The sequence below is a fragment of the Colletes latitarsis genome, chromosome 9, assembly GCF_051014445.1.
Source record: "Colletes latitarsis isolate SP2378_abdomen chromosome 9, iyColLati1, whole genome shotgun sequence".
In the NCBI taxonomy this organism is placed as follows: Eukaryota; Metazoa; Arthropoda; class Insecta; order Hymenoptera; family Colletidae; genus Colletes; species Colletes latitarsis.
This window is the reverse complement of record NC_135142.1, coordinates 27,880,380-27,905,506: the sequence shown is the minus strand read 5'-3', so window position 1 is coordinate 27,905,506 and position 25,127 is coordinate 27,880,380. Positions and strand designations below refer to the sequence as shown.

General features: G+C 45.2%; 1 protein-coding gene across 1 annotated transcript in view; it reads left to right on the top strand.

The window, feature by feature from the left end:
* Window positions 1–25,127, top strand: part of Ds (dachsous cadherin-related 1) — a 367,500-nt gene that overhangs the window by 321,296 nt on the left and 21,077 nt on the right. Inside the window, exons 4-12 of the mRNA XM_076773071.1 lie at window positions 719–882; window positions 3,213–3,617; window positions 7,782–8,190; window positions 14,378–14,656; window positions 15,049–15,272; window positions 15,764–16,430; window positions 19,146–19,594; window positions 21,906–22,341; window positions 22,699–23,185. Coding sequence (XP_076629186.1) covers window positions 719–882; window positions 3,213–3,617; window positions 7,782–8,190; window positions 14,378–14,656; window positions 15,049–15,272; window positions 15,764–16,430; window positions 19,146–19,594; window positions 21,906–22,341; window positions 22,699–23,185 — 3,520 coding nt within the window. The remainder of the gene's footprint in view (window positions 1–718; window positions 883–3,212; window positions 3,618–7,781; window positions 8,191–14,377; window positions 14,657–15,048; window positions 15,273–15,763; window positions 16,431–19,145; window positions 19,595–21,905; window positions 22,342–22,698; window positions 23,186–25,127) is intronic.

Here is a 25,127-nt window from a genome sequence, read left to right as displayed (position 1 = left end):
CGTTTAAGCGTTCCCCATCGGTCATCCGTCATTGCCTACGTCTATCTGTCTGCCGTCACTCTGGCGGAAATTAGTCAAAAGTGGTCGCTCGTTTCGAATTCTCGACGGTGCGCGCCGGGTACTCGGTAATTGGTAGGATCGTTGAAGGATGATGCGCTCGCCGTATGCGTGCGATGCGTTTCACGGGACGGTGCTTAGCGAGATCGCGCGCGCATTCGATTCAATCAATCGATCACGCGTCCCGAGGCAGCGGATCGCGCTTCCCGGAGTAGGGTGATTACGAAAATTTTCGTGCAATTTACACCGGCGGGGATGAAAGAATTTAAAGAAGCAAAATGCACACGTGAGAACAACCCGAGGTTGTAATTAACGAGCAGCCTGCTTATGCATAGTGTACCGCGCGTTTTTTCGTCATTTTTGCGCATTCGGTCTTCCCCCTCCCCGTCTGCCTCGTTTTCGTTCGTAATTTTTTTCTTTTACCCCTCTTATTCGTTCGTTTCGCGCACGTTCCGTTTAAGGAACGAATGAACTCTTCGTTCGGTAAGGTCGAGGAAAAAAATTAATACGAGGCTTCGGGCAGCGCCCATCGCGGGGCCCCTATCTTCTCTCATCAAAGATTCGAGCTTCCGACGGTCGTTCGTGAAACGATATTTAAAAGAAAGGCAGGAGAAAAAGCCACTTTGTAGCCGTTTAATAACCATAATAACTGTGTTCGCAGGTGAACTGCCAACGAGGTTTTATTTGGCGAAGGAAGAACCGGATCTAACGATGGATTCCAACACGGGAATGCTTCGAATCCGCCTTCCGTTGGACCGCGAGACCCGAGACAAGTACATTCTCAGCGTCCTGGCGCGCAACGGAGTATCTGTGGGCTACTGTCAGGTAAACATCAACGCCCAAAAACTCCGACGTCGACCCGTACCTGTTGTTTCTCCGTTAAGTAGTTCGTAATCAACCGTTTAATACGCGCGCGGACTTCTTGATTTTGTAACAAAATTGTTGCGCAAATGATGGCGTGTCATGATCCTACGATGCGTTTGAAGTTCTGATGGGACCGATGCTAATTATAGGGCGGGGCGTTTAAATGGGTACACTCGAAGATCTCTCCGTTGTTAATGATTGCACGAAAAGCATCTCCTTCGAACAAAGTTACTCTAGTTTAACGATATTAATAATCTGTCATCCGGGACTCGAGATACTTGCGTTGATATTTTTTAATTTCATCGAACTAGTACGAAAAAGCGTTCAATTTATTACTCTAGAAACGCAATAATAAATAGCACAAACTGATTTAGTCCAGGTCTAAAAGCTGAGGAGTATTTAACACTAAACCTACCACGACCCGTCATCAGACTAGTTAACGATTTATGTTCTTTAGTAAATAGGAAATATATGTATAGCAAAGTTGAAAGAAGAGAATCTTCAGTGTCCAGTGTCTCAGAAACGCGTATTAAAAATAGTTAAACTTTAGACGCGTGCAGTTCCGAAACTATTAGTGCTTTATCTATAATTCATCCACCGTTGGAAGCGGCAAGGCCTCCCCTTTAAAATGGCTTTTTGTTTTTGTCGATCCGACTTCCCGTTCCGAAGATATCGCAATTTTAATGAAGCGGTAATTTTTAAAAAATTCTCTTATGGCGCTTCCCGTGCTAAAACGGACTACCAACGCGCATTGAAATTACTAAAACTTTAATTACTTGCAGTTCCGAAACTACTAGTGTTTTCTCCATTATTAAACCACTGTTAGCGGCGGCAAAGCTTCCCCTTTAAAATGGCTTTTTGTTTTTGTCGATCCGACTTCCCGTTCCGAAGATATCGCAATTTTAATGAAGCGGTAATTTTTAAAAAATTCTCTTATGGCGCTTCCCGTGCTAAAACGGACTACCAACGCGCATTGAAATTACTAAAACTTTAATTACTTGCAGTTCCGAAACTACTAGTGTTTTCTCCATTATTAAACCACTGTTAGCGGCGGCAAAGCTTCCCCTTTAAAATGGCTTTTTGTTTTTGTCGATCCGACTTCCCGTTCCGAAGATATCGCAATTTTAATGAAGCGGTAATTTTTAAAAAATTCTCTTATGGCGCTTCCCGTGCTAAAACGGACTACCAACGCGCATTGAAATTACTAAAACTTTAATTACTTGCAGTTCCGAAACTACTAGTGTTTTCTCCATTATTAAACCACTGTTAGCGGCGGCAAAGCTTCCCCTTTAAAATGGCTTTTTGTTTTTGTCGATCCGACTTCCCGTTCCGGAGATATCGCAATTTTAATGAAGCGGTAATTTTTTAAAAATTCTCTTATGGCGCTTCCCGTGCTAAAACGGACTACCAACGCGTATTGAAATTACTAAAACTTTAATTACTTGCAGTTCCGAAACTACTAGTGTTTTCTCCATTATTAAACCACTGTTAGCGGCGGCAAAGCTTCCCCTTTAAAATGGCTTTTTGTTTTTGTCGATCCGACTTCCCGTTCCGGAGATATCGTAATTTATGTAAAAGGTAATTTTTCTAATTCGACTATCTCTGTCCTCGTCTAGCGGAGTCGGACCTCCTTGTCGCACGTGCGTAGTGCTAACCTAGCCCGCGTACGTGACTCTCGTGACCTAGTTCCGGCGTAGTATTTCCAAGAATTTACTACGCGCTACTATCTACGCGCGCGGGGGGATGAATGAACTCGCGCGGGCGCAACAAAAACGTAAACAAACTTCGGACCCTCGTATCTCCGTAACTAGCCACCGCATCGACTTGAAATTAAAATCGCTATATCTCCGGAACTAATTGAGCTATCGACTCTCACGAGCGCTCATTTTAAAGGGCATTTCATCCTCTATCCAATGAACGTAACTGCTTGTATAATTTATTTTGTCTTCTATGTTTATTTTGAGATTTACTTTGACATTACATACCTAAAAAAGTTTCAGCACTTCTTATTGATTATACGACTGGTGTGCGATAAAACTGGATCATAAATTGTTTATTTAATTGAGAATGAATTTAATTTTGTATAGAGGATAATATATAATCATTTTCTTCGGAACTAACTCACGATGCACTTCTAGAGTAAAAGTATTGGATATTTTTGTACAGATATTTAAAATGCAGTACGTTGCCCCGTGAAAGAGATAAAGATTGGTAATTTAACTGGTCGTGGTAGGAATGGTTATGCTTGAAGTGTCGGTAGGTTTAGCGTTAAATAACAATTTTCTTCGTAGGTGGAGTTGAACGTGGAGGACGTGAACGACAACGCGCCGACGTTCCCGACGACGAGCGTCCGGATATCCGTGCCGGAGTCGCATCCCCTTCACACGGCGTTGTACGTGGCGCATGCAACGGATCCGGACGTGACCCCGTCGTTGCCGATACGGTACGTCCTTGGTCAAAACAGCAACGACCTGTTCGGTATAGACGCCAGGTCGGGCGAGCTCTATTTAGCGAGAAGATTGGATTACGAGACCCAGCAGAGGCACGGGCTCCTGATAAGGGCGCTGGACGGTGCCGGGCTATCCGCGAACCTGAGCCTGAGCGTCGAGGTGCAGGACGTGAATGACAACCCCCCAGTGTTCGAGAGGAACGAGTATCACGTGGAGGTTCCCGAAGGCGCCAAGCTCGATTCCCAAGTGAGAAAAATCTTCATTACACGCCCGTCACGCGGGCATTTGTTTGCCGAGGAGACGTGGCGGTAGGATTCCCTTTCGCGGAACGCGGCGTGGCGGGGGTGTGCGTGAGCGTGCAAACGCCCGGTCGAGACAAGGACGGGGCTAGCGAAATTCTGGATCGAGACGAGGACAGGGAGGTGGACAGGGAGGAGAGTTAACAACCTTCCTACGGTGTTCCTGCCTTTCTCTGGCCGCGTGTTTCGATCCTTTTTGTTCCTCAAAGTCGTCTTCGCAATGCGTAATTTCATCCGGCCGGACAACCAGGAAGACTATCCACGATGAACCTTTGCTCCCTCTCGTATCGAACGCTACCATTCCCTGCCCCCTCGTAGCACCCTTTTTCGTTCAGGTTCGATTAGACGCGCCGGTGCCGCGCGGAGGTAGAAGAAGACGTTGACTCATCGAGTTCACCTTGTCAGCGGAGAACAGAAACGAATTAGCCGGTACGGCGGAGGAGCGCGCGAGAGATTAGTCGATGCGGATTGCGTGGTTACCAGACAGACCAGTTCGGTGGAAGGATTGATAGAGTATAACTGATAGTTTGATATAGGAACGCGGTGTGTTGTAACGCGATATACATGTATACGCGTATCGGAGAGCCGGTACGTAGACGGGATACACGCGGGATTGATAGGTAATCGTTGATAGGCTCAACAGAAAGCGCGGCGCGCAGCTGCTCGTTTTATGAGGAGGCTTCGCTGGTTAGTCCGTTCGAGAGGTTATTTATCGTGGCTAAACACAATTACGCCCGAGACGCGGAACGAAGAAGGCTTTACGCGGCATCGCGAAATCTCCTGCCTGCCTGTTACGCCATCGAACAATCAGCTAAGCGGATCCCTCCACGGGTCACTGTACGTCTAATCGATCGCTTCTTCCATGTACAAGACTTCGATTTTAAACACGAAAAATAGAATTGTTCCAACTACGTGCTTCGTATCTAATAGCATCCACAACGGCGGTGGAGCTGTTCAAAATTTTTCAAATATCGAATACGAAAATTTTCGAACCGACAACATCGTTGTTTCGCTGACTTCATATGTCACGTCAATGACCTGGCGTACGTTTCCAATCGACGGGACGGTGTCTAATTATTCGATAGATCGGAGATACGATCTCGCCACGTCGCTCGAAATACAGGGATTGACCGATTGATCGATCAGCTCGACGGTTCATTGTAGTTAACTGAAAAAATAATTATTACTTTAACTCCTTAATTTATATTTCGTAAGCGAATTTGAATAATCTGTTAGTCCATTGGGTCAGTAGTTCGTAACTGAAATAGGATTTTTTGCGTCCGAAAATTCGGGATCGTCGACGGTTAATCTAATTGGATCTTGCCAAACACCGACGTAGGAAATTGAAAGGGGTCGGGAGAGAGTCATTAGCCGCGACGCGTCCGAGAACACGTTCGTCATCCGGACGGGGCCGCTATCTAGCCGTGGAACGAGCAACGAACAACGATTCCTCGCGGTGGTAGCCACCGGTGGACGTAATCCCGAATACGGAGGATACCGATGACGAATGGCCGCGAGATCGTTGCAGCGAGATAGGCCCGTTAAATGACGTCACATTTTTAATACAACGGATACACGAGGGTACGATAGAGCCGGACGACGACGAGAACCGCACGTTCCACGATGCCTCTTTCTTTCTTCCTTCGCCACTCGATCTTTCGTTCCATCTTTCTCCCCGGTATACACGTATATATCGGTGGTATCTATCGGCGAAACAGATCTGCGAGCTGTCGGTGGTATCCGGACAATATCTTAGCAGCGGCGGTGGCAGAGGGACAAGGAGAGAAAGAATCTCCCGAGATCCGAGAGGGGAGTGGAAGTAGCAGCTAGCAAGAGTAACCTGGCTACAGTGAGCGTAACCCTTCACCCGCCGCGAACTAATAACGTACGGTTAGACACATTACAGCCTGCTCCCACGTCAGGTTCTCCTTCTAATGGTGCACCGATCTTACCCCCACCTTTTTCGTCGTCCTCCTTCCTCCAGACTGACGACCACCGATCGTCTGCCGTCCTCGTTCCACCCTTGGCTACTCGTACGACGATCGCTTTCTCTCCCTCGGTTCGCCATCCATCATTGCCCGCGCGCCAGCTTCGTGCACGAGATACGAAGTTATATACCCTCGATCCTACGCTGCTCCTTCTTCTTCTTCTTCGACCTCCGTAATTCACGGTCCTCCCGCGCTGGAAAACATCGACCGGTTCGAATGCGTTTAGGGTTCGCGGGTCTTTGGGTGCGTTTAATTAATACGGAACGACCGGATCGACTGGTCTTGTCCCCTCCGATACTCTCTCTCTCTCTACGTCCGACGCCCTCTTTTTCATCGATCTTCCTATCCAGGGCTATTTGCTTTATTTTACCCGACGATTCTTTCTTTCGAGTAAACCTTATCCGAAATGTAACAACTGGCGCCGTTTGTTAGGAACTTTTCAATGCAACTACTCCTTTCAAGCTACTGTTACTGCGGTAATGAGTCTTGTGGAGCTGGAGAGACTGCTGATGTTTATGGAAGAGCACATCTTTCCAGTCATCGGTATACAGGGTGTTAGACCACCCCTGGGAAAAATTTTAATGGGGGATTCTAGAGGCCCAAGTAAGACGAAAATCAAGAATACTAATTTGTTGGTGGAGGCTTCGTTAAAAAGTTATTAACGTTTAAAGTTCCGACAGTACTGAATTTTTTTATAGAAACTGGGTAGGATTTCAGGGTATGTCTGTTCACCAAAAATGCTTGAAATTGACCTCTGTAACTAAATATAATTTTTTTTGTATGATTTGAAATTTTTTAATTTCGTCTAAAAATTTCAGTATTTACTCGAATTTTTTTCTCGAAATTGCGCAGGAATTTGAGGGTATGTGTAATGATAAAAAATGATTGTAATTGACCCCTGTAACTAAATATAATTTTTTTAGTATGATTTGAAATTTTTTAATTTCGTCTAAAAATTTCAGTATCTACTCGAATTTTTTTCTCGAAAGTGCGCAGGAATTCGAGGGTATGTGTAATGATCAAAAATGATTGTAATTGACCCCTGTAACTAAATATAATTTTTTTAGTATGATTTGGAATTTTTTAATTTCGTCTAAAAACTTCAGTATCTACTCGAATTTTTTTCTCGAAAGTGCGTAGGAATTTGAGGGTATGTGTAATGATCAAAAATGATTATAATTGACCCCTGTAACTAAATATAATTTTTTTAGTATGATTTGAAATTTTTTAATTTCGTCTAAAAACTTCAGTATCTACTCGAATTTTTTTCTCGAAAGTGTGCAGGAATTCGAGGGTATGTGTAATGACCAAAAATGATTGTAATCAGCTCCTGCAACCGAAAATAATTTTTTTAGAATGATTTGAAAAATTTTTTTTCACCAAAATATTTCATCATCTACCTGAATTTTTTTCTCAAAAGTGGGTAGGATTTCGGGGATATGTCTAACCACCAAAAATGATTGTAATTGACGCCTGCAGCCGAAAATAATTTTTCCATAACGATTTGAAATTTTTGAATTTAATTTTTCAATAACTTACTAACTTACTAACGAAGCCTCAGTCAAGAAATTGATATTCTTGATTTTCGTCTTATTTTGGCCTCCACAATCTCACATTAAAATAATGCCCAGGGTTGGCCGGACACCCTGTATAGCTTCAAGTTTGCAAGATGTAAATATCGTGTCTATCTTAACCAGCAGAATAAAAATTCTTGGACTGTCCCCTTTCCCGAAGATCGTAGCTAAGAATTATTGTAAATGGATCCACAAGTTGAAGGGTAGTTTGCACCCCCGGAGGCTCGTTGGAGCGCATTTAGGATTCGCTGTCTTTATGTACGTTTAATTAATACGGAACGACTGGATCGACTGGTCTCGCCGGCTGTTTCGGTCTCCCTCGATCCGCCGGCGTCTTTTTCATCGATCTCCCTATCCAGGTTATTTATTTTATTTTTTCGTCGTTTTCGGTCCTCGCGAGAAACGTATACGTCGCTGAAATTCAGATTTCCCCTCCGCCCCCGGCCGCGGTCCCCGTCGAAAGTATCCGTGTAATTGTCGTACTCGTTTTTCCGGCGAGTCGTCGGGCCGAAAAACACGCTCGTAAAACAGCTTGTTTCTGTCGGGCAGATCCTTCAAGTGACCGCGGTGGACCTTGATACGGGTAATAACGCGAGGTTGAGTTACCGTCTTCAAGGATCCTCCGCATTCCGGATCAGCCCGAACACGGGTTGGATCTATCTGGCGCAGATTCTCGATCGCGAGACCCTCGATCGTCACGCCCTGACGGTTCTCGCGACCGACAACGGCTCGCCGGCCGCCACGGCGAGCGCCTCGGTCCTGGTGACGGTGCTGGACGACAACGACAACGACCCGCGGTTCGAGAAGGACTTCTACGGGTTCGAGTTGCTGGAGAACCTGCCCTCGGGCACGCTGATCGGATCCGTGAGCGCCTCCGATCCCGATCTCGGGAAGAACGCTCTCCTCAGGTACGCGGTGGTCCAGGCCAACAGCAGCTTCGCCGTGGATCCCGATACAGGTAAGAAGTCTTCCTTATTTCGTTTTTTTTTCTTCTTTTCTCTCTCCTCTGTTGGTCGCGCTGTCTTTTTCTGTTTGCCATATCCGGCGTCGTACGCGCTCGAAACGACGCTCCTGGAGTGTTTACGAAAGCTGTCCGATGCTCTCGAGGTGCCCCCGAGCGGACGATCCCACGCGCGATTCCAGTCGGCGAGAAAAATATTGGCGAACCCACTTCGACGCTCGCTCCTCCACCGAAATTAACGCACTACGAGCCATTCGACGACGACGTGGATAATTTACTCGCTGGGAAACGTCCTAGGAGCATTCACGACGTTGGCTAAAATTTTCTAGACAGAACTGTTGTTAATCTCGATGATAGCTTTTGACTCTTTGCACTCCTCGATTTAAGGTTTACGTATATTGATATAAATTATTGGAAATAGGTGGTGGAACGAAAGAACAATTATAAAAGGAATAACTTTTAACTAAGCTATTATTGGAAAGGAACATACAGAATGAATAGGTCCTATACTTTGGCTAAACGAGCCAAGCTAGGGACACAGTTGCACCCTCTTGACTTGTATTTCGAGACACGTGCATCGATGGTTTTTGTCACATAAAGAAAACGGTTTTTCTCTTCTAAAAGAGAAAGTTTTCAACACAAATTAACAACACAAACGAAGAAATTGTGAATTATTAACATTCGTAAATTCCTCTGAGGGAAAAAGGACAATTGCGATATTTCTTGAAAATGGCGTTACAAAATTGTGTTCGAGTAGCCAGTTGCTTCTATTGAGATGAATTCTTGGAGCGCAAAGAGCCTTAAATTGACAGTGCAATTAACGGAGAAACGAAATTAGAAACTAGGTGGAAGCATGCAATGCTTGATGCAAGGTTTTTAATAAATCAGTATTATAAATCATGCTCAACGCGTTCGATGCGGAGGAGTAGATCGCTCCTCGTTGCGTTGGAAGTGAATCTGCCTCGCCTACTGAACATTTACAGCCATCCTTCTAAAACCCAACTGCGTAAAATATAAATATAATTGAAGAAAAACACGCTTTGATATAAGAACCCATAAAAAGCATAATGTTTAGGTCTACACGTGTGTAATCCCCGTGGAAAGGGAACGATCTCTGTTGAATTGGACCGCCGCGGCTAGGCGAGAAAGAGGCGATTAATTCTCTAAATGGCCCCCACGGCCGTCGACGCTGTTAATTTACGCGTTGCTGTTGCGTCAAAGCGACCACCGGTGCCGCCATTGTTGCGCGTCGTTCGCGTGGCGCAACCGGGCGGGAAAAGAAGCGTTCGGAGGCTCGATAGATCTCGCGGGTTTCGTAAGTCGTCGAAAAACGCCTAATGAAACGGAGTATCCGGCGACGACGGTCTATCGTTCTCCCTCGTCTCCGCGTCGGAGGCGCGTTCAAGATTTATGGCGGCCGTGGACGGCGGAAAGGAACGAGGAGAAGAAGAAAAAAAAAAAAAAAAGAAAAAGAGCGAGAGAGAGAAACGCGAGGAAAGAAAAGAAGAGGAGGAACGAGCGTAAATTTATTTTTGATACGAATGCCTTTAATTGGAGGACCGTACAACGCAATATCGGAGATACGGGACGGCGCGGCGCGATTATTTCGTTTTTGTAACATCTCCCCTGCTTCGTGGATATCAAAGTGTAATCCCGTAAGAGTGGTGCTTTCACCTTGGGCCGGCGTGTAACGAATCACCAGAAAGGGCCCTGGGTTCAGCGCGCACCGCGAAACCAGCACGCAGACCGTCGTCTCTCTTTTTCGCTCTCCTCGTCCGGCTCTCGTACGCCGGACGCATACGTGGTTTGATTGGCATGCGACACGAGAGTATTTGTGTACATGTTGGTTCGAAGACCAGGCCGGTCTTCCTCTCGTATCCGCCGTGAAGTCTCCGGCTCGGGGCTGCCTGTTTGCAGAGAGGTGGAACTCCTCCAGTCATCCCGGCGCGAAGCTTTGCCAGAGACGGAAAAAGAAAAAAATCCGAATCAGGAGGCCACTCCGGGAGGAGGAGGGAGGCGGACAGGGGGGGATCCTCGCTGCCGGAAGTATCAGCTGTCCCGTCGAACGAGTACTTCTATATTAATCTTTCCGCGAAGATTCCACATTGTTCGCTCGACGACGTGGAAATTCGGCGGAATGGTCCTTTATACGCGCCGATCAAGCGAAATATCTCGTTGGTAACGCACGATACGCGTATAATCGCTCCTTCTCGAAACGTAATGGATTAAATTATATCCGTGAGAACCCCACTATCAACGACTATTCATTCGATACCTCGGCATTTTCTCCCGTTGACGTCGACACGTTCTTTAAATAACGATCGGAAAGACTGGTCTTGATTTCGCGCTGATACTGACCTCGAATGGAATTATGAAGTTACAATTCATCTATGAAGAAACCTACCAAGAACCAAGGAAAGAAAATTGAAAAACAGGGATGGTCAGCGTAACTAACGAATTTGAATGACGCCCCAGAGACGAGAAACCGCGGAAATTAGTTTCACCTGGTTCTGGCATCGGTGGGCAGAGGCGTATAAGGATTGGTAACGATCGAGGTTGTGAAAAATCGCGGAAAGAATAGGATTTCAGGAAGTGGCGGCTGGTCGGAGCAATCCATCGGGGCCACACCCTTGCGAAAGCTGCGTTGGCCGGTGGCCCAACCCTGTCGTTCGTTTTCAAGGAGCGTTCTATCGATCGTGGCGACCGCGAAACGGGTTTCCCGAACGTGGACGTGGAGCATGGATTTCCAAATATTGGTGGAGACACGCGGTAACGGAAAGAGGAGCCGCGTCGAGCAAGGGGACAGAGGAGCCCGCGGTCGCACGGTCCCACGGTTAACACGAGAAACGCATTAGCACGCGTCCTACGATATACTTCTTATTGTTCCGCGATGGTATCCCTCGATGCCGGCGCGTTTGCATGTCCCTCGTCGATCGTTTGTCTTCGCGACGACGAGCACGGTCGCGTCGACGCGGTTCCCTTCGCCGGCGCTGGACACGTCGGCCTGGACTAGCTACGTCGAGAATTCGTGGAGGCACGCGGGTGCCCCGACCAACAACCACCGCCGCTCCACCAACCTGCCGTACGAATTATTATCCCGATCCTTTTCCACGTCTCGGAATAGTTCTGCTAGCCGAGCTAGCCTCCTTGCTTAATTACCCATTAATGCGCCGACCGGTCCACCAGCCCCCTCTCCCCCACCTTCTGCTTACTTTTATCCCCCTGTTCGTACACTCTTCCTCCCTCTTACTTCTGAACAACCTCTATTCTTCTAAGCAATGTAACAGGAATAGGTAAACGAACGAGCAATCGTGATTGTCTATGTTGGATTTCCTAACCGTCTTACTATGTTACAAAAATCATCTCCAGCGACGATTGTATATGTCTGGAGTTTCCTTTGGTTTTGGCCATGGGTTCTACGAACTCATGGTGTTTATTGTACGAAGGTAAGAGATCTCTTAGAGAACGGTACGGAACTCTGAGATATACCTTAGTGTATTAAATAAAAAGCTGTAATAATTCTACCAGTAATTATTTTAATCAATCATACGTCTAAATACCTCTAAATAGCAGATAAAATAGAAGAATAGGTGAGTGGAGTAAGAATATAGTCTTACTATGTTACAAAAATCATCTCCAGCGACGATTGTATATGTCTGGAGTTTCCTTTGGTTTTGGCCATGGGTTCTACGAACTCATGGTGTTTATTGTACGAAGGTAAGAGATCTCTTAGAGAACGGTACGGAACTGTGAGATATGGACCGTTTATTTTGAAAGTGGTTCAAGTCCATTTACTTTTGTTTCGAGAAAATGGAATGTTAGCAGATCTGACAATTAAAAAATATAGGTTAATTATGTGAAGTCTGGGAATGTTTGTACTAATTTATCAATATGTAATTTAATTATATAAATTTCTTTTAGGCGAATTTAACTAAAATAATGTACAATTTCCAGGCTGCAAATGGACTTACACCACTTTCATAATTAGTCAATTGTAAATATCATTTAATTTCAATTTTGAAATAACAAATATCACTTAAAATATATCTCATATTAATCCAATTTTGTTTATAAATAATAACAAGAAATAAAGTAGGATTAGCATTTTTTATTTTGAACGTTAATTATATTTATATATTGTTAAACTTAACACAAGATATTGGTATTATTAATTATTTATGCTCTTCATGTGGCAGTGTTTTGAAATATTCATGATGCACAGGAGGTATATGAGGTAATAGCTGCTGCATATCCTTATATTTTTCGTATGTAATAGGCTTGGTATCGTGATACAAAAGCGCCAGGGCGATTTTTTCAAATTTTAGCGGTCTTCCCCGACATGTAGGTGATAAATTTAGAGTCTTCAATTCTGTGTCCTCCATTGATGTTTTATATGAAATAGTATACGGTGCAGTTTTGCAGAATCTCATCCAACATATTTGCAACCAATTTACTTTTCCTCCATTAGTGTTTCTTCTTATCTGTTTTTTAATTGCGTTTTGTAGATTTTTTGTTGAAACGAAATTCTCTCGTTTCATTTCGTGTAAAATAAATTTATTATGTCGCCTACATTGGTTTATAACATCATAATAATCCTGTGGTGTGTCCAGGAAATTCTTTTTTCGTAATGCCATTTCTATGATACCAAAATCTGCATCGTTTGGAAGATACGAATGTCCGGAGAGTAAAAATTGATGATCAATTACCTCAATGTTATTTTCCAAAGACTGGACAACCCTCAACCACATCAACGCCATTTGTAAATTTCAATTTTGCCCAGTACACGTATCACTATATGCAATAACATAAGTATGGAAATTGGACTTACACCACTTTCATAATCAATGGTTACGTAATTTCTTTTACTGGCAAATTTTAAATTGAACAAAGCATTAGCATTTTTTAAGATATTAAATACTAACTAGTTATAAACAAAAAGTTTACACTAAATTAAGCATAAATCACATCATATCTCATTTTTTTTAAAAAAAGGACTTACACCACTTTCAAAATAAACGGTCCATATACCTTAGTGTATTAAATAAAAAGCATTAATAATTCTACCAGTAATTATTTTAATCAATCATACGTCTAAATACCTCTAAATAGCAGATAAAATAGAAGAATAGGTGAGTGGAGTAAGAATATAGAAAAATAAGAAGTCGTGTACCAAATAGTGCAATAACCTAAGGAATACCAAAGCAAAATAAAGACAGAAATAAGAAATATTTTATAGTATTTTTAAATTCTCTAGATTGCACTTGCGTCGCGGTTCAAAGACGCGTAATTTTATCCCGAAGAAATTTTCCACTTTTACCCATTGAAGAAATTATTGTTAAAAATGTTAACCTGTATCCATGACGGGGGGGGAGTCGGTCTTTTTCTTCGGCGACCCTCGCAATGTTCCCGCGACTGTAGCATTTACTTTTCGAGACGTGTAATTACGCGGCTGGCGTACGTGGGCCTCTACACGCACACGCGTACGCTCGTGCTACGATTATAATACGCGAGAAGAGGACAGAGACGAAATACGATAGTCGGTGTCCGAGGCGCGACCGAGGAATTCGAGCGTTCGAACGGCGTTTCTTAGAGCTCACGAACGACGATTATCCAATTAACCGTTCCCGTCCAGGGAAATTGATAAGGTCGGTCTAGTCGATGCACGTTTGTCGGCCGGGGCGTGTACGTCGTTTTATGCGAGGAAATTTACGATAATTCGGATCACTTTTCACAGCCCCGCCATATCGATTTCAAGTACGCTCCCGGACAAAATAATTACACGTTCGCCGCTTTTGCAAAAAAAAAAGAAAATAGCAAAAGAAGACACGCTGTGATTTAGTCAACGCGAAACAATAAATAATGAAGCTTTCAGATAAGATATTTCCGTTCGAATCGATTTATCGGGGCCATTCAGGGCGCGAAAGGTACAAACAAGGCAATCGAAAACTCAATACTCGAGGAGATATTTCACGTTATTACTTACGATGCGTCACGTTCTAACGTTACCTATTCTTCCTACCATGTCGGTATCGTGTTTCCGAATATCGCGTTTGTAATTCGTCCCATTCCTTTTGTCGTTGCGTGCTGAGAAGCGTACGAGGAATCGATGTGCGCAAGGGAAAGGAAATTTACGATCTTTTTGCGTCAGGAATCGGTTAATGTTCTGTGATTCGTGGCTCTGCAGGCGAGATCACCACGAAAGAGCCCCTCGATCGCGAGACGAAGAACGTGCACGAGCTGGTGCTGGAGGCTCGTGATCAAGGAACGCCGGCCAGGGCGGCCAGGGTGCCCCTGAAGGTGACGGTGCTGGACGTGAACGACAATTCTCCCGAAATCGTGGACCCCCAGGACGACGTGGTCAGCGTCAGGGAGGAACAGCCACCTGGAACGGAAGTGGCCAGGGTCAGAGCCTTGGACACCGACCTTGGCGAGAACGCCTCTGTAACCTACACCATCTTGAAAGGTAATTCTACGGCTCGAACTAAATCCGCGAGAATTCGCAAAAGAAACGCGACGCTTCGTGAAATTAATTAGCCAATCGCCGAAACAATTATGCACGGTCTTAAAAACCGAGCGGAGCTTTGTCGAATTTTATGGAGCCCCGCGTCGATCGGATACATGCTTAATGACGCTGAGTAGCCGTAATATTGCCATTTCCTTTCACCTCGATTTTTCTTTTTTTCTCGTTTTTAACACCGAAAATTAACAAGAACCGATACGAAGGCTCAGGCACCCGTAATATTTTATCGAACGTCGAATACGAAAGGGCGAACGTTGCACGTTCTCGATTTCTTTTGAAATTTTTATTTCCTGCTCGATCGTTTCGTGCTGTTCACGAGCAACCTTGATCCTCAGACCGAGACTCGGACGGTTACAACGTTTTCACGATCGACCCGATCACCGGCATGATCAGAACGAAAGCAGTTCTCGATCACGAGGAACGAAACGTATACCGGGTGTCCGTAAAAGCCACCGACGCTGGACGACCACCCCGACACAGCGTGCGTGCGCTAAGAGTCGAGGTTTTAGCGCTTGCGGACAACCGGCCGACCTTCACCAGCAGCAGTCTTACCTTTAACGTGAGTACCATGAGTCCTTCGTTATGAAAACGGTCGAAGACCATCTCTGAAAAATCAAACTTACACCAGAGACACATCTCGATCCCCTCTGCAGAGAAATCACTTCTCAATGGAATCATACGTGGACTTCAGGATCTTGCAAATTCTTGGAGGTTCCTTACCCTTGAATAGAAAATTTATTTATTACGATCGAACTAAAGATTCTGTACCTTTCGACTATGAGGAATAATTGATATAAAACTGTTAGCCTCTAACAAGACAGTCTCTAGAAAAGCTCCGTGATCCATGTATGTTAAATAAAACTTAGCCACCCCATGTTCAAAAAATGAATGAAATTCTTCTACCACGATAAAAAACTTCCGCCATAGGGGTCACTGGTTCCCATCCTCTTCTTTCGAGGGTGTCAACTAGCGAACCATCCCTATTTTTAAGTGTTTTACAATCGAAACGCGACTTTTATGATTCCGCTAAGAGAGAAATGAACGGTTCAGGTGCGCGAGGACGCGAGCATCGGTCAGGCGGTGGGCTCGGTGTCGGGGGCTGGTCCCGCGGGTCGCGTGGCCTTCACCCTGGACTCCCTGACGCCCATCAGCGAGTTTCCAGCGTTCGACGTGGATCGTAGCTCGGGCCAGCTGGTGGTCGCCCATTCCCTCGATCGCGAGAACGTCAGCGAGTACCACCTGGAGATCCGCGCGCTGGACACCACGTCGATCGGCAATCCTCAAAGCATCGCGGTCTCGGTGAAGATCGTCATCGAGGACGCCAACGACAACCCTCCGCGTTGGCCCCAGGACCCGATAACGGTCCGCGTGTCCGAGAGGGCGGTGATAGGCTCCACCATCTTCAATCTGACGGCCAGCGATTTGGACAGCGGGCCGAACGGCGACCTTCGATACGGTTTAGTGGCCGAGTTCCCGTCCAGGGGCAGCTTCGCCGTCGACTCCCTCACAGGGGCCCTCACGTTGGCCAGGCCCCTCGACAGGGAGGACAGGGCAGAGTACACCTTGATCCTGAAAGCCTCCGATCGAGCCCCTCCTGGCGAGCAATTGGCCTCCACCGTCACCGCGAGGATCATCGTTCTCGATCAGAACGACAACGACCCCGTCTTCGTCGCCCCAGAATCCACCAGGGTAGCTGTCACCCCCGATCTCCTACCTGGTGAGTACTTACACGATTCCTATATTCCTGCAAATATGGAGAACTTGGATCGAAATTTATTCTTTTTATTCCGCGATCGCAAGTGGCTAGAAACACGGTGAAATTATTATGGTTTAAATTTCAATTCTGTTGGCGTACAATGGAGGATATTAATATTATCCAACTAATTTTTTTTATCCTGGATACTCTGAGCAATACGTTTTTTAAATATCTTGATCGAGAGGACGATTGTAACTGGCTAGAAACATCATGAAACTATTATTTTTTAAATTTAAATTCTATACACTACAATGGAGGATGTAAATATTATCCAACAAGGGCCGAAATGAATTTTTTTTATCCTGTATACTCTGAGCAATACGTTTTCTAAATATCTTGATCGAGAGGACGATTGTACCTGGCTAGAAACATCATGAAACTATTATTTTTTAAATTTAAATTCTATAGACTGCAATGGAGGATGTAAATATTATTCAACAAGGATCGAAATGAATTTTTTTTATTCTGTATACTTTGAGCAATACGTTTTTTAAATATCTTGATCGAGAGGACGATTGTAACTGGCTAGGAACATCATGAAACTATTATTCTTTAAATTTAAATTCTTTTACACTGCAGTGGAGGATGTAAATATTATCCAACAAGGGTCAAAACTAATTTTTTTTATCCTGTATATTCTGAGCAATACGTTTTTTAAATATCTTGATCGAGAGGACGATTGTAACTGGCTAGAAACATCATGAAACTATTATTTTTTAAATTTAAATTCTATACACTGCAATGGAGGATGTAGATATTATCCAACAAGGATCGAAATGAATTTTTTTTATCCTATGTACTCTGAGTAATACGTGTGAATAAAGTTGGATACGTTTTCTAAATATCTTGATCGAGAGGATGATTGTAACTGGCTAGGAACATCATGAAACTATTATTTTTTAAATTTAAATTCTATACACTGCAATGGAGGATGTAAATAGTATCCAACAAGGGTCAAAATTAATTTTTTTTATCCTGTATACCCTGAGCAATACGTTTTTTAAATATTTTGATCGAAAGAATGATTGCAACCAGCTAGAAACATCGTGAAACTATTATTTTTAAAATTTAAATTCTATACACTACAATGGAGGATGTAAATATTATCCAATAAGGATCGAAATGAATTTTTTTTATCCTATGTACTCTGAGTAATACGTGTGAATAAAGTTGGATACGTTTTCTAAATATCTTGATCGAGAGGACGATTGCAACCAGCTAGAAACATCGTGAAACTATTATTTTTTAAATTTAAATTCTATACACTGCAATGGAGAATGTGAATATTATCAAACAAGGGTCAAAATTAATTTTTTTTATCCTGTATACCCTGAGCAATACGTTTTTTAAATATTTTGATCGAGAGAACGATTGCAACTGGCTAGAAACATCATGAAACTATTATTTTTTAAATTTAAATTCTATACACTACAATGGAGGATGTAAATATTATCTAATAAGGATCGAAATGATTTTTGTTTATCCTGTATACCCTGAGTAATACGTGTGAATAAAGTTGGATACGTTTTCTAAATATCTTGATCGAGAGGACGATTGCAACTGGCTAGAAACATCATGAAACTATTATTTTTTTAATTTAAATTCTATACACTGCAATGGAGGATGTAAATATTATCCAACAAGGGTCAAAACTACTTTTTTTTATCCTGTGTACTCTGAGCAATACGTTTTTTAAATATCTTGATCGAGAGAACGATTGCAACTGGCTAGAAACATCATGAAACTATTATTCTTTAAATTTAAATGCTATACACTACAATGGAGGATGTAAATATTATCCAATAAGGATCGAAATGAATTTTTTTTATCCTATGTACTGTGAGTAATACGTGTGAATAAAGTTGGATACGTTTTCTAAATATCTTGATCGAGAGGACGATTGCAACCAGCTAGAAACATCGTGAAACTATTATTTTTTAAATTTAAATTCTATACACTGCAATGGAGAATGTGAATATTATCCAACAAGGGTCAAAATTAATTTTTTTTATCCTGTATACCCTGAGCAATACGTTTTTTAAATATCTTGATCGAGAGGACGATTGTAACTGGCTAGAAACATCATGAAACTATTATTTTTAAAATTTAAATTCTATAGACTGCAATGGAGGATGTAAATATTATCCAATAAGGATCGAAATGAATTTTTTTTATCCTATGTACTCTGAGTAATACGTGTGAATAAAGTTGGATACGTTTTCTAAATATCTTGATCGAGAGGACGATTGCAACCAGCTAGAAACATCGTGAAATTATTATTTAAATTTAAATTCTACGCAGTAACGTACAATGGAGGATATAAATATCAGTCAAGTATTAAGATTCGAAGCTCGAGCGGGCAAGGGGACGTACAGTATATTATTGGTTAATTGCATACCAGAAGGAAAATACCAGATTATATACCTATAATAAATAGCCGTAATCGAGGGGCGATTTATCGGTGAATTTTTACGCGCGCGATCGCGTAATGGCGTAACGTGGCTCGCGCGAACGTCGTCGCATAGCGCAAGAGACAAAAGGAACGGGGGGAGGGGGAGGTGGGAATTTCATAGAATTTTAACGATACGGCAGTCCGCGGTAAATAGTCGATAAATTTATTAAGCGAGGACGGGCAATTCAATTATAAAGTCGTATCGTAAATTGGCATCGTTGCAGGAGCGACGCTCGTGAGAGTGGTCGCGGTGGATAAAGACGCAGGTGACAATGGCCGTGTATCGTACGTGATTACATCGGCGAACGAGGAGGCGAGATTCTCGGTGGGTTACGAGTCTGGCATAGTGAGCCTGGAGAGGCCGATGGTCAGGTCCACGGAACTGGAGATTACGGCGAACGATCACGGTTCCCCACCGAGAAAGTCCACTCTGAGGCTCACTCTGACGTTGGCTTCTGGACAGACAAACGGACCTCCGCGGCTGTTGCTGGCCAACCCGGTAGCTAGGATTTCAGAGGACCTGCAGGTTGGCGCACCGGTTCTAAACGTCGCCGGTCCTATCATCGCCGATCAGGGTAAGCATTTCCTTTCGAGCGATCCACGGCAAAGGGTTATCGCTGACCCGGACCGCGGATCGTCAAGATCCCCGATTCCCGATTCCGTTTTATCCCCCGTTAAATACGCGAGATAAAACCGTTGGATTTACAACCGGTCAGTTTATTGATAAATATCCGCCGATGCTCGTATATCACTGCTCGCCGGGGAGATGATCAGATAGAGAGCCGCGTATATTCGGTTAACGCTTGCTAAAGGGGACAAAGCCGAACTCGAGCTCGAACTCGAGCTCTCGACTCCGGGGAACTTATCGATCTCCCCCCCCCCCTCTCTCTCGCGGCGCACGTACAGGCGAGCTTACACCGGCGAAGGACGACAAGGACGTAGGAGAGGACCAAAAATGGGGCTACCGAGCGGCTACCCTTTTAGGTGCTACGCTCTCGCGTCGTTATTGTTTCGGTGGTTGCGACGGTGCATAAAGTGCCATGGAACAGGAGGGGCTGTCAATTTAGCGCTCTACCGGACGAGAAACTGAAATTACACTCTCCTATCTTGCTACGTGCCGTTCCCTCCTCTTTTTTCATCGCCATTCAACCCCCCTTCCCCGACCGATTTTCGACGTCGCCTGCGTCGCGCCACGGCACTCCGCGCGGACACCAGCCACCTACGCTCGCGAGAACGGAATATAATCGGCGTCGGAGCCGGCCTGGCTAATAGGAAAGCCCTGCTATGAAAATACCTCGAATAATTGCCTTGAATCCCCCGGCCGGTGCGGGGGCATTATAGTAAATTCAACGAAATGACTCGCGGGCCCCGACTCCCTCGGGGTCGAGAGCGCGTTCCATCCGCGTGTAACGTTCGCGGAATACCCTGCTGAGGACGCTGTCCCTCCCCGCCCTCCCCTGGCGAACGCTGTTCCTCGTCGCCCTCTCTAAAAGCCCAAGGGGATTCCGCGGACGAGAAAATTCCATCGCGAATGCGTCCGTCGCCGCATGGCTGCACGGATAATCGGGCTCTACTTTCAGCGCGCGATAACGATAATCGCCCGGCGCTCCGGAGTTATCCGTTCCGCTTCTCCGTCCACGGATCCTTTATTTCCCCAAACGTCGTCGCCCGTTCGTCGTTAAAGCGGTTTTACGATCCGTACGGTCTGAAATAACGCCCGTTTTCGGGAATTTATCGCCCCCGAAGGGGGGAATTCGCGTCCCGATCTCTCGATACTGTTAAGAAAACCTTAACAGCGCGTTTAGTCCTGGCTAACTTACGATTGAAGCCTTCGAAATTGGAAAACCAATCGTCGAGGAAAAGTGCTCTAACAACCTCCTTAGCTTCGAGGACGTATCTTTGCCTCATGTTCGAAATTTTTAACTAATTTAACGATTAACTATCAACTGGAATACACACCTTATTAACAGGAAAGAACATTCAACTAAAATGGATGAGTCCTTTCGTAGGAATTATCAAAGTTCAAAGACCACAATCCAACCAGTTGCGTGAATGTCAATAATAAAACTATACAGATAAATAGTAGCCAACGAAATGATAAGAAATCTCCCAAATGATAGAAATGGCCCCAGACCTCCGAAGTGTGGGAGTTACTCGATCGCGAGTGTATCGAGGGTCGGCGTATTAAGTTGGCGACGCGTATTTCGTCGTCGAAAAATGGCCGAACCGGAACGTGGAGAGTCCAATTCTCGGGTCGGTGGTCGTAAAGCATAGGGAACACGAGCGACGAACAGGATGATTACTAAAAGCGCGCGCGGAAAGTCCGGTGTTCTCGGTCTCGTAGCAAAGCGTTCTGTACGGCCGACAACACGGTATATCGCTCGTTTTGCGCTTATCTAGACCGGCGCCCGTGTATCAGACGAGCGCATTAGCGCGCCCCGCGGAACCGTGCGGCAAAGGGACCCGCGGTCCCTACGGAATACCCCGAAGGACGACTCTCGTCCTGCTAGGGGCTCCGGAACCGCGAACCAGCCACGTGAAAAGGGGAGAAGAAGAGAGTGGACGAGAGAGGCGAAACAATGGCCGCGTATATCATCGTGCCGCCAGCCTGCCGCGGTACGCATAGGCAAATCACCGGTTCCAACCAACACCGACACCCCTACAGCGCGCGTTATACGCGAGCCAACGCCGTGTGCGTGTACCGACAACCACCGTTCTTCTGGGCCTCGTCTACGACCGTGCAACGCACCAACGGACACTGCAACAGGGACGAGGAGGAAGCTTTGTTCGGAGCCCTTCGAAAAATATTCCACCACCGACCCTGGAATTTCGAAATCGAACGCGTTGTGGGGGGGTTGCTTTCCACATCTTTTTGGAGCCCCACGGAGTATTCCTTGACAGTGTAAATGCGTGGAAAATTGACCAAGTTATGTAAATTTCAATTGGAGGTACCGAAAGTCGTTGTTTACCACCTTTAAAAATAGAGCTATCCAATTTTTAACGATACTCGATTGTCCCAAAGTCTCAAAGGTTCCATAAATATTTGCGAAACGGAGTCTGAAGCTTTGACGGCAGTGTTATGCGATTGCGCAGGCAACATCAGCTTTAGCATCCCGGGGAACGTGGCCTCGGACAAGTTCACCGTCTCGTCGAGCGGTCTGGTGACCCTTCGCCGACCCTTGAACCGCGAGGAGACTTCTCGTTACTCTGTGCCGATCTTCGCGAGGTCCAGCAAGCTGCTGGACATCAGCACGCTCGAGGTTCTAGTCATGGACGAGAACGACAACAGCCCCGAGTTCAGGCCCGGCTCCTGCTACACTTTGGCGGTCCCAGAGAATCAGGCCACTTCCGTCATCCACACCATCGCGGCGGCGGACCTCGACGAAGGCAGGAATGGGGAGATCTATTACAGTATCGTGGGTACGTACAATACGTTGGCATTCGCTGAAAAATTGCTAAATTACGATATATGTATATTGAGAAGTGTAATTTCATACTGCATTACACGAGACTCGATGTGAATATCTTTTTATATTTGCGTCATAAATGGAGCTTCACCAGAAACGTGCTGAAACGTTCTGAATTATTTTTATAACCCCTATAATCGTCTGTTCATTCACACGAATGATTCTAACCATCTCCTTGTAATTATTCACAGTCAATTTCATACTTCATAACATTCTTATCTCTTCCTTCGTCAATCGGTATTTAATCACGTAAATAAATAAGCAAATATTCCGCTATTAAATATCTGAATATCGCACCTGGTGATCGCAGGCGGGAATATCGGTGCAAAGTTCATCCTGGAGCCGATAACCGGGATGCTGTCGATGTCGAACCTGGACCGAGAGGTGGTGTCCAAGTACGTGTTGACGATCTCGGCGAAGGACAAGGGTCGTCCCAGCTTGGAGGCTCGCTGCAACCTAACCGTGATCGTGTTGGACGTGAACGACAACGCCCCCACTTTCGTTCAGAATCAGTACACCGAGTCGCGACCACGTGGCCCGGTCCAGGGCGGCGAATACTCCGGTTTCGGTCTGTCCAACGGGTTCTCGTACGCGTCGTCGAATTACCCGACGAATTATCATCCCAGCAAGTACGCGGCGACGATATCCGAGGACGTGGCGTCGGATTCCAGCGTGATGTCCGTGAGAGCGACGGATCCCGATCAGGGAGTGAACGGGAAGATCACGTACGCCATCGCAGAGGAAACGAGCTGGCTGTTCAGGGTTGACAACCTGACAGGTGTCATTACGACGGCCGGGTGAGTACCCGACTTCCTCCCTTTTTACGCGAGATCTATTTCTGCAATTAAAATACGCCAATAAAATCCGCCGCGTTTACGACCGCGGCTCGTTGCATTCCTAAACGCGAGAGCACGAAAGAATTTTATTCGTTATTCATGAGTCTCGATCCTGAAAACACGCGACAGTTCCGTCGATATAAATCGATATTATAAGATACGAGGTTAGAGCGACTGAATATTAAATACATTTATTTGGATCGAAGGGGGCCCGTATAATCGACGATTTCTATGCACTTTGAGAAACACTGGTTTCGTTTATGAAACATAAACGTTACGACCCGGGACGTTTAGATCCTCATTAGTATGATTTATACCCACGCGATACAAGTTTTCCATTGAACCTAAAAATAAACAAGGTATAAGAACTATAAAATTATTCTTAGAGAATAAATGACGCGTGGGTCGGTACTTCCGTAAAAATGTCGAACGATTGGTAATTAGCCGTAATTGTCGAAGTTAAAGTCGCGCGAAATTTTCCTAACAGCAAATACGCGTCGAGTGAACGTGGATCAAATTCAAAATGTTCATAACTTTGTTATCTTTCATAGAACATGAAACCCGTCAAATAGACAGGCTAATCGTACCGAGGAAGACTCGTACGTACACGCGAAACGTTTAAACACGCTACCACGCGCCGCGCGTTTACGACTCGTCGATTATCGTGACAGCCGACGTCAGACACGCGCGACAGCGATGGCTGTCTATTTCGTATTCCCACAAACGAACCCGGGCATAAACTGTCGACCATTCTGCGCAATAATTCCAACAGAACAGCGGTTTAAGTTTAATAAACGCTTGGGAATGAATTCTTCGGGTTTGGTCTTTGGAATTTTATTCCGCGACGGCGGTCCCCGGGATTTTCTCACTGGGCTTATCTGGCCTGGGCCCGTTCCCTTCTGGATACCTTCTCCCACAGTTTCTTTCGCGAGAGCCACGCCGGTAAACTAATTTCATTCCCCGCGTTAATTACCGCACGACCTTTATTACGCGTCCGATTAGGATCGCCTGTGGGATATTACGCCGGCAACCCGTAGTCATAAAGCGAGGATCGCACGGGAGGAGCGGACTGGGCCCATGGAAAAGGGAAAAGTCTTTTGGACGAGGTGGTGGCGGATGTGGATGGCGGCGGTGTGGTCTAGGAACGTCGTAAAATTATAAAGTCACTCGATGCGGCTCACAAACGATGCACCGCGCTCGATTAGTCGATTCTATATGCATAATCTCGTCGGGATGGAGGAACATGCTCTTCCTTCGGCTGTCTTCGTTCATCCTCTTGCGGCGCGTCCCTCGCGATTACACGCGCAATAAACTCGTATCGCGGGACGTCGTTAAAGTGGTACTCTTTCCGTGGCTTCCGTCCCGTCAAGGTCGAACTCCGGCTAATTAATAGACAATTTCGCCACCGGGTCCCACGAACTTTGACCCCTCGCACGGACGATCGTCGAGCCCATTATTCTCGATACGAGTCGCGAGCGTGCAATTATCAATCTGCTTCGTAACGATCGATCGTTACACGGTAATCGTTATCAACGATTATTATTGTTAATGATCCCACGTAACCAGTATCGATGATTAATTCTAGTGGAAATATTACGAGAGAATAATTTTTATCGTACGGGTTGTTCCTGTTTTCTTAATTTCGACTCTTAACTCGCAACAGTTGGGGCCCCTGGAATCAGCAGCATTGTGTTATTATATCACGTAGATGCTTCCTCGTTAGTAACCATACGTACGGTAGTTGTTAGGGAAGAAGATCGTTAGATGTTTTCTGCGCGGTCTCCTAGGTGAATTTGCTGCATATAACTTCTCGGCTAGGTCGTTAGGGTGATTTTCTAATCTTGTTCCGTATCTGCCACATAGACGTCCAATCTCTTCTGTCACGGATATAATCGCATAATCT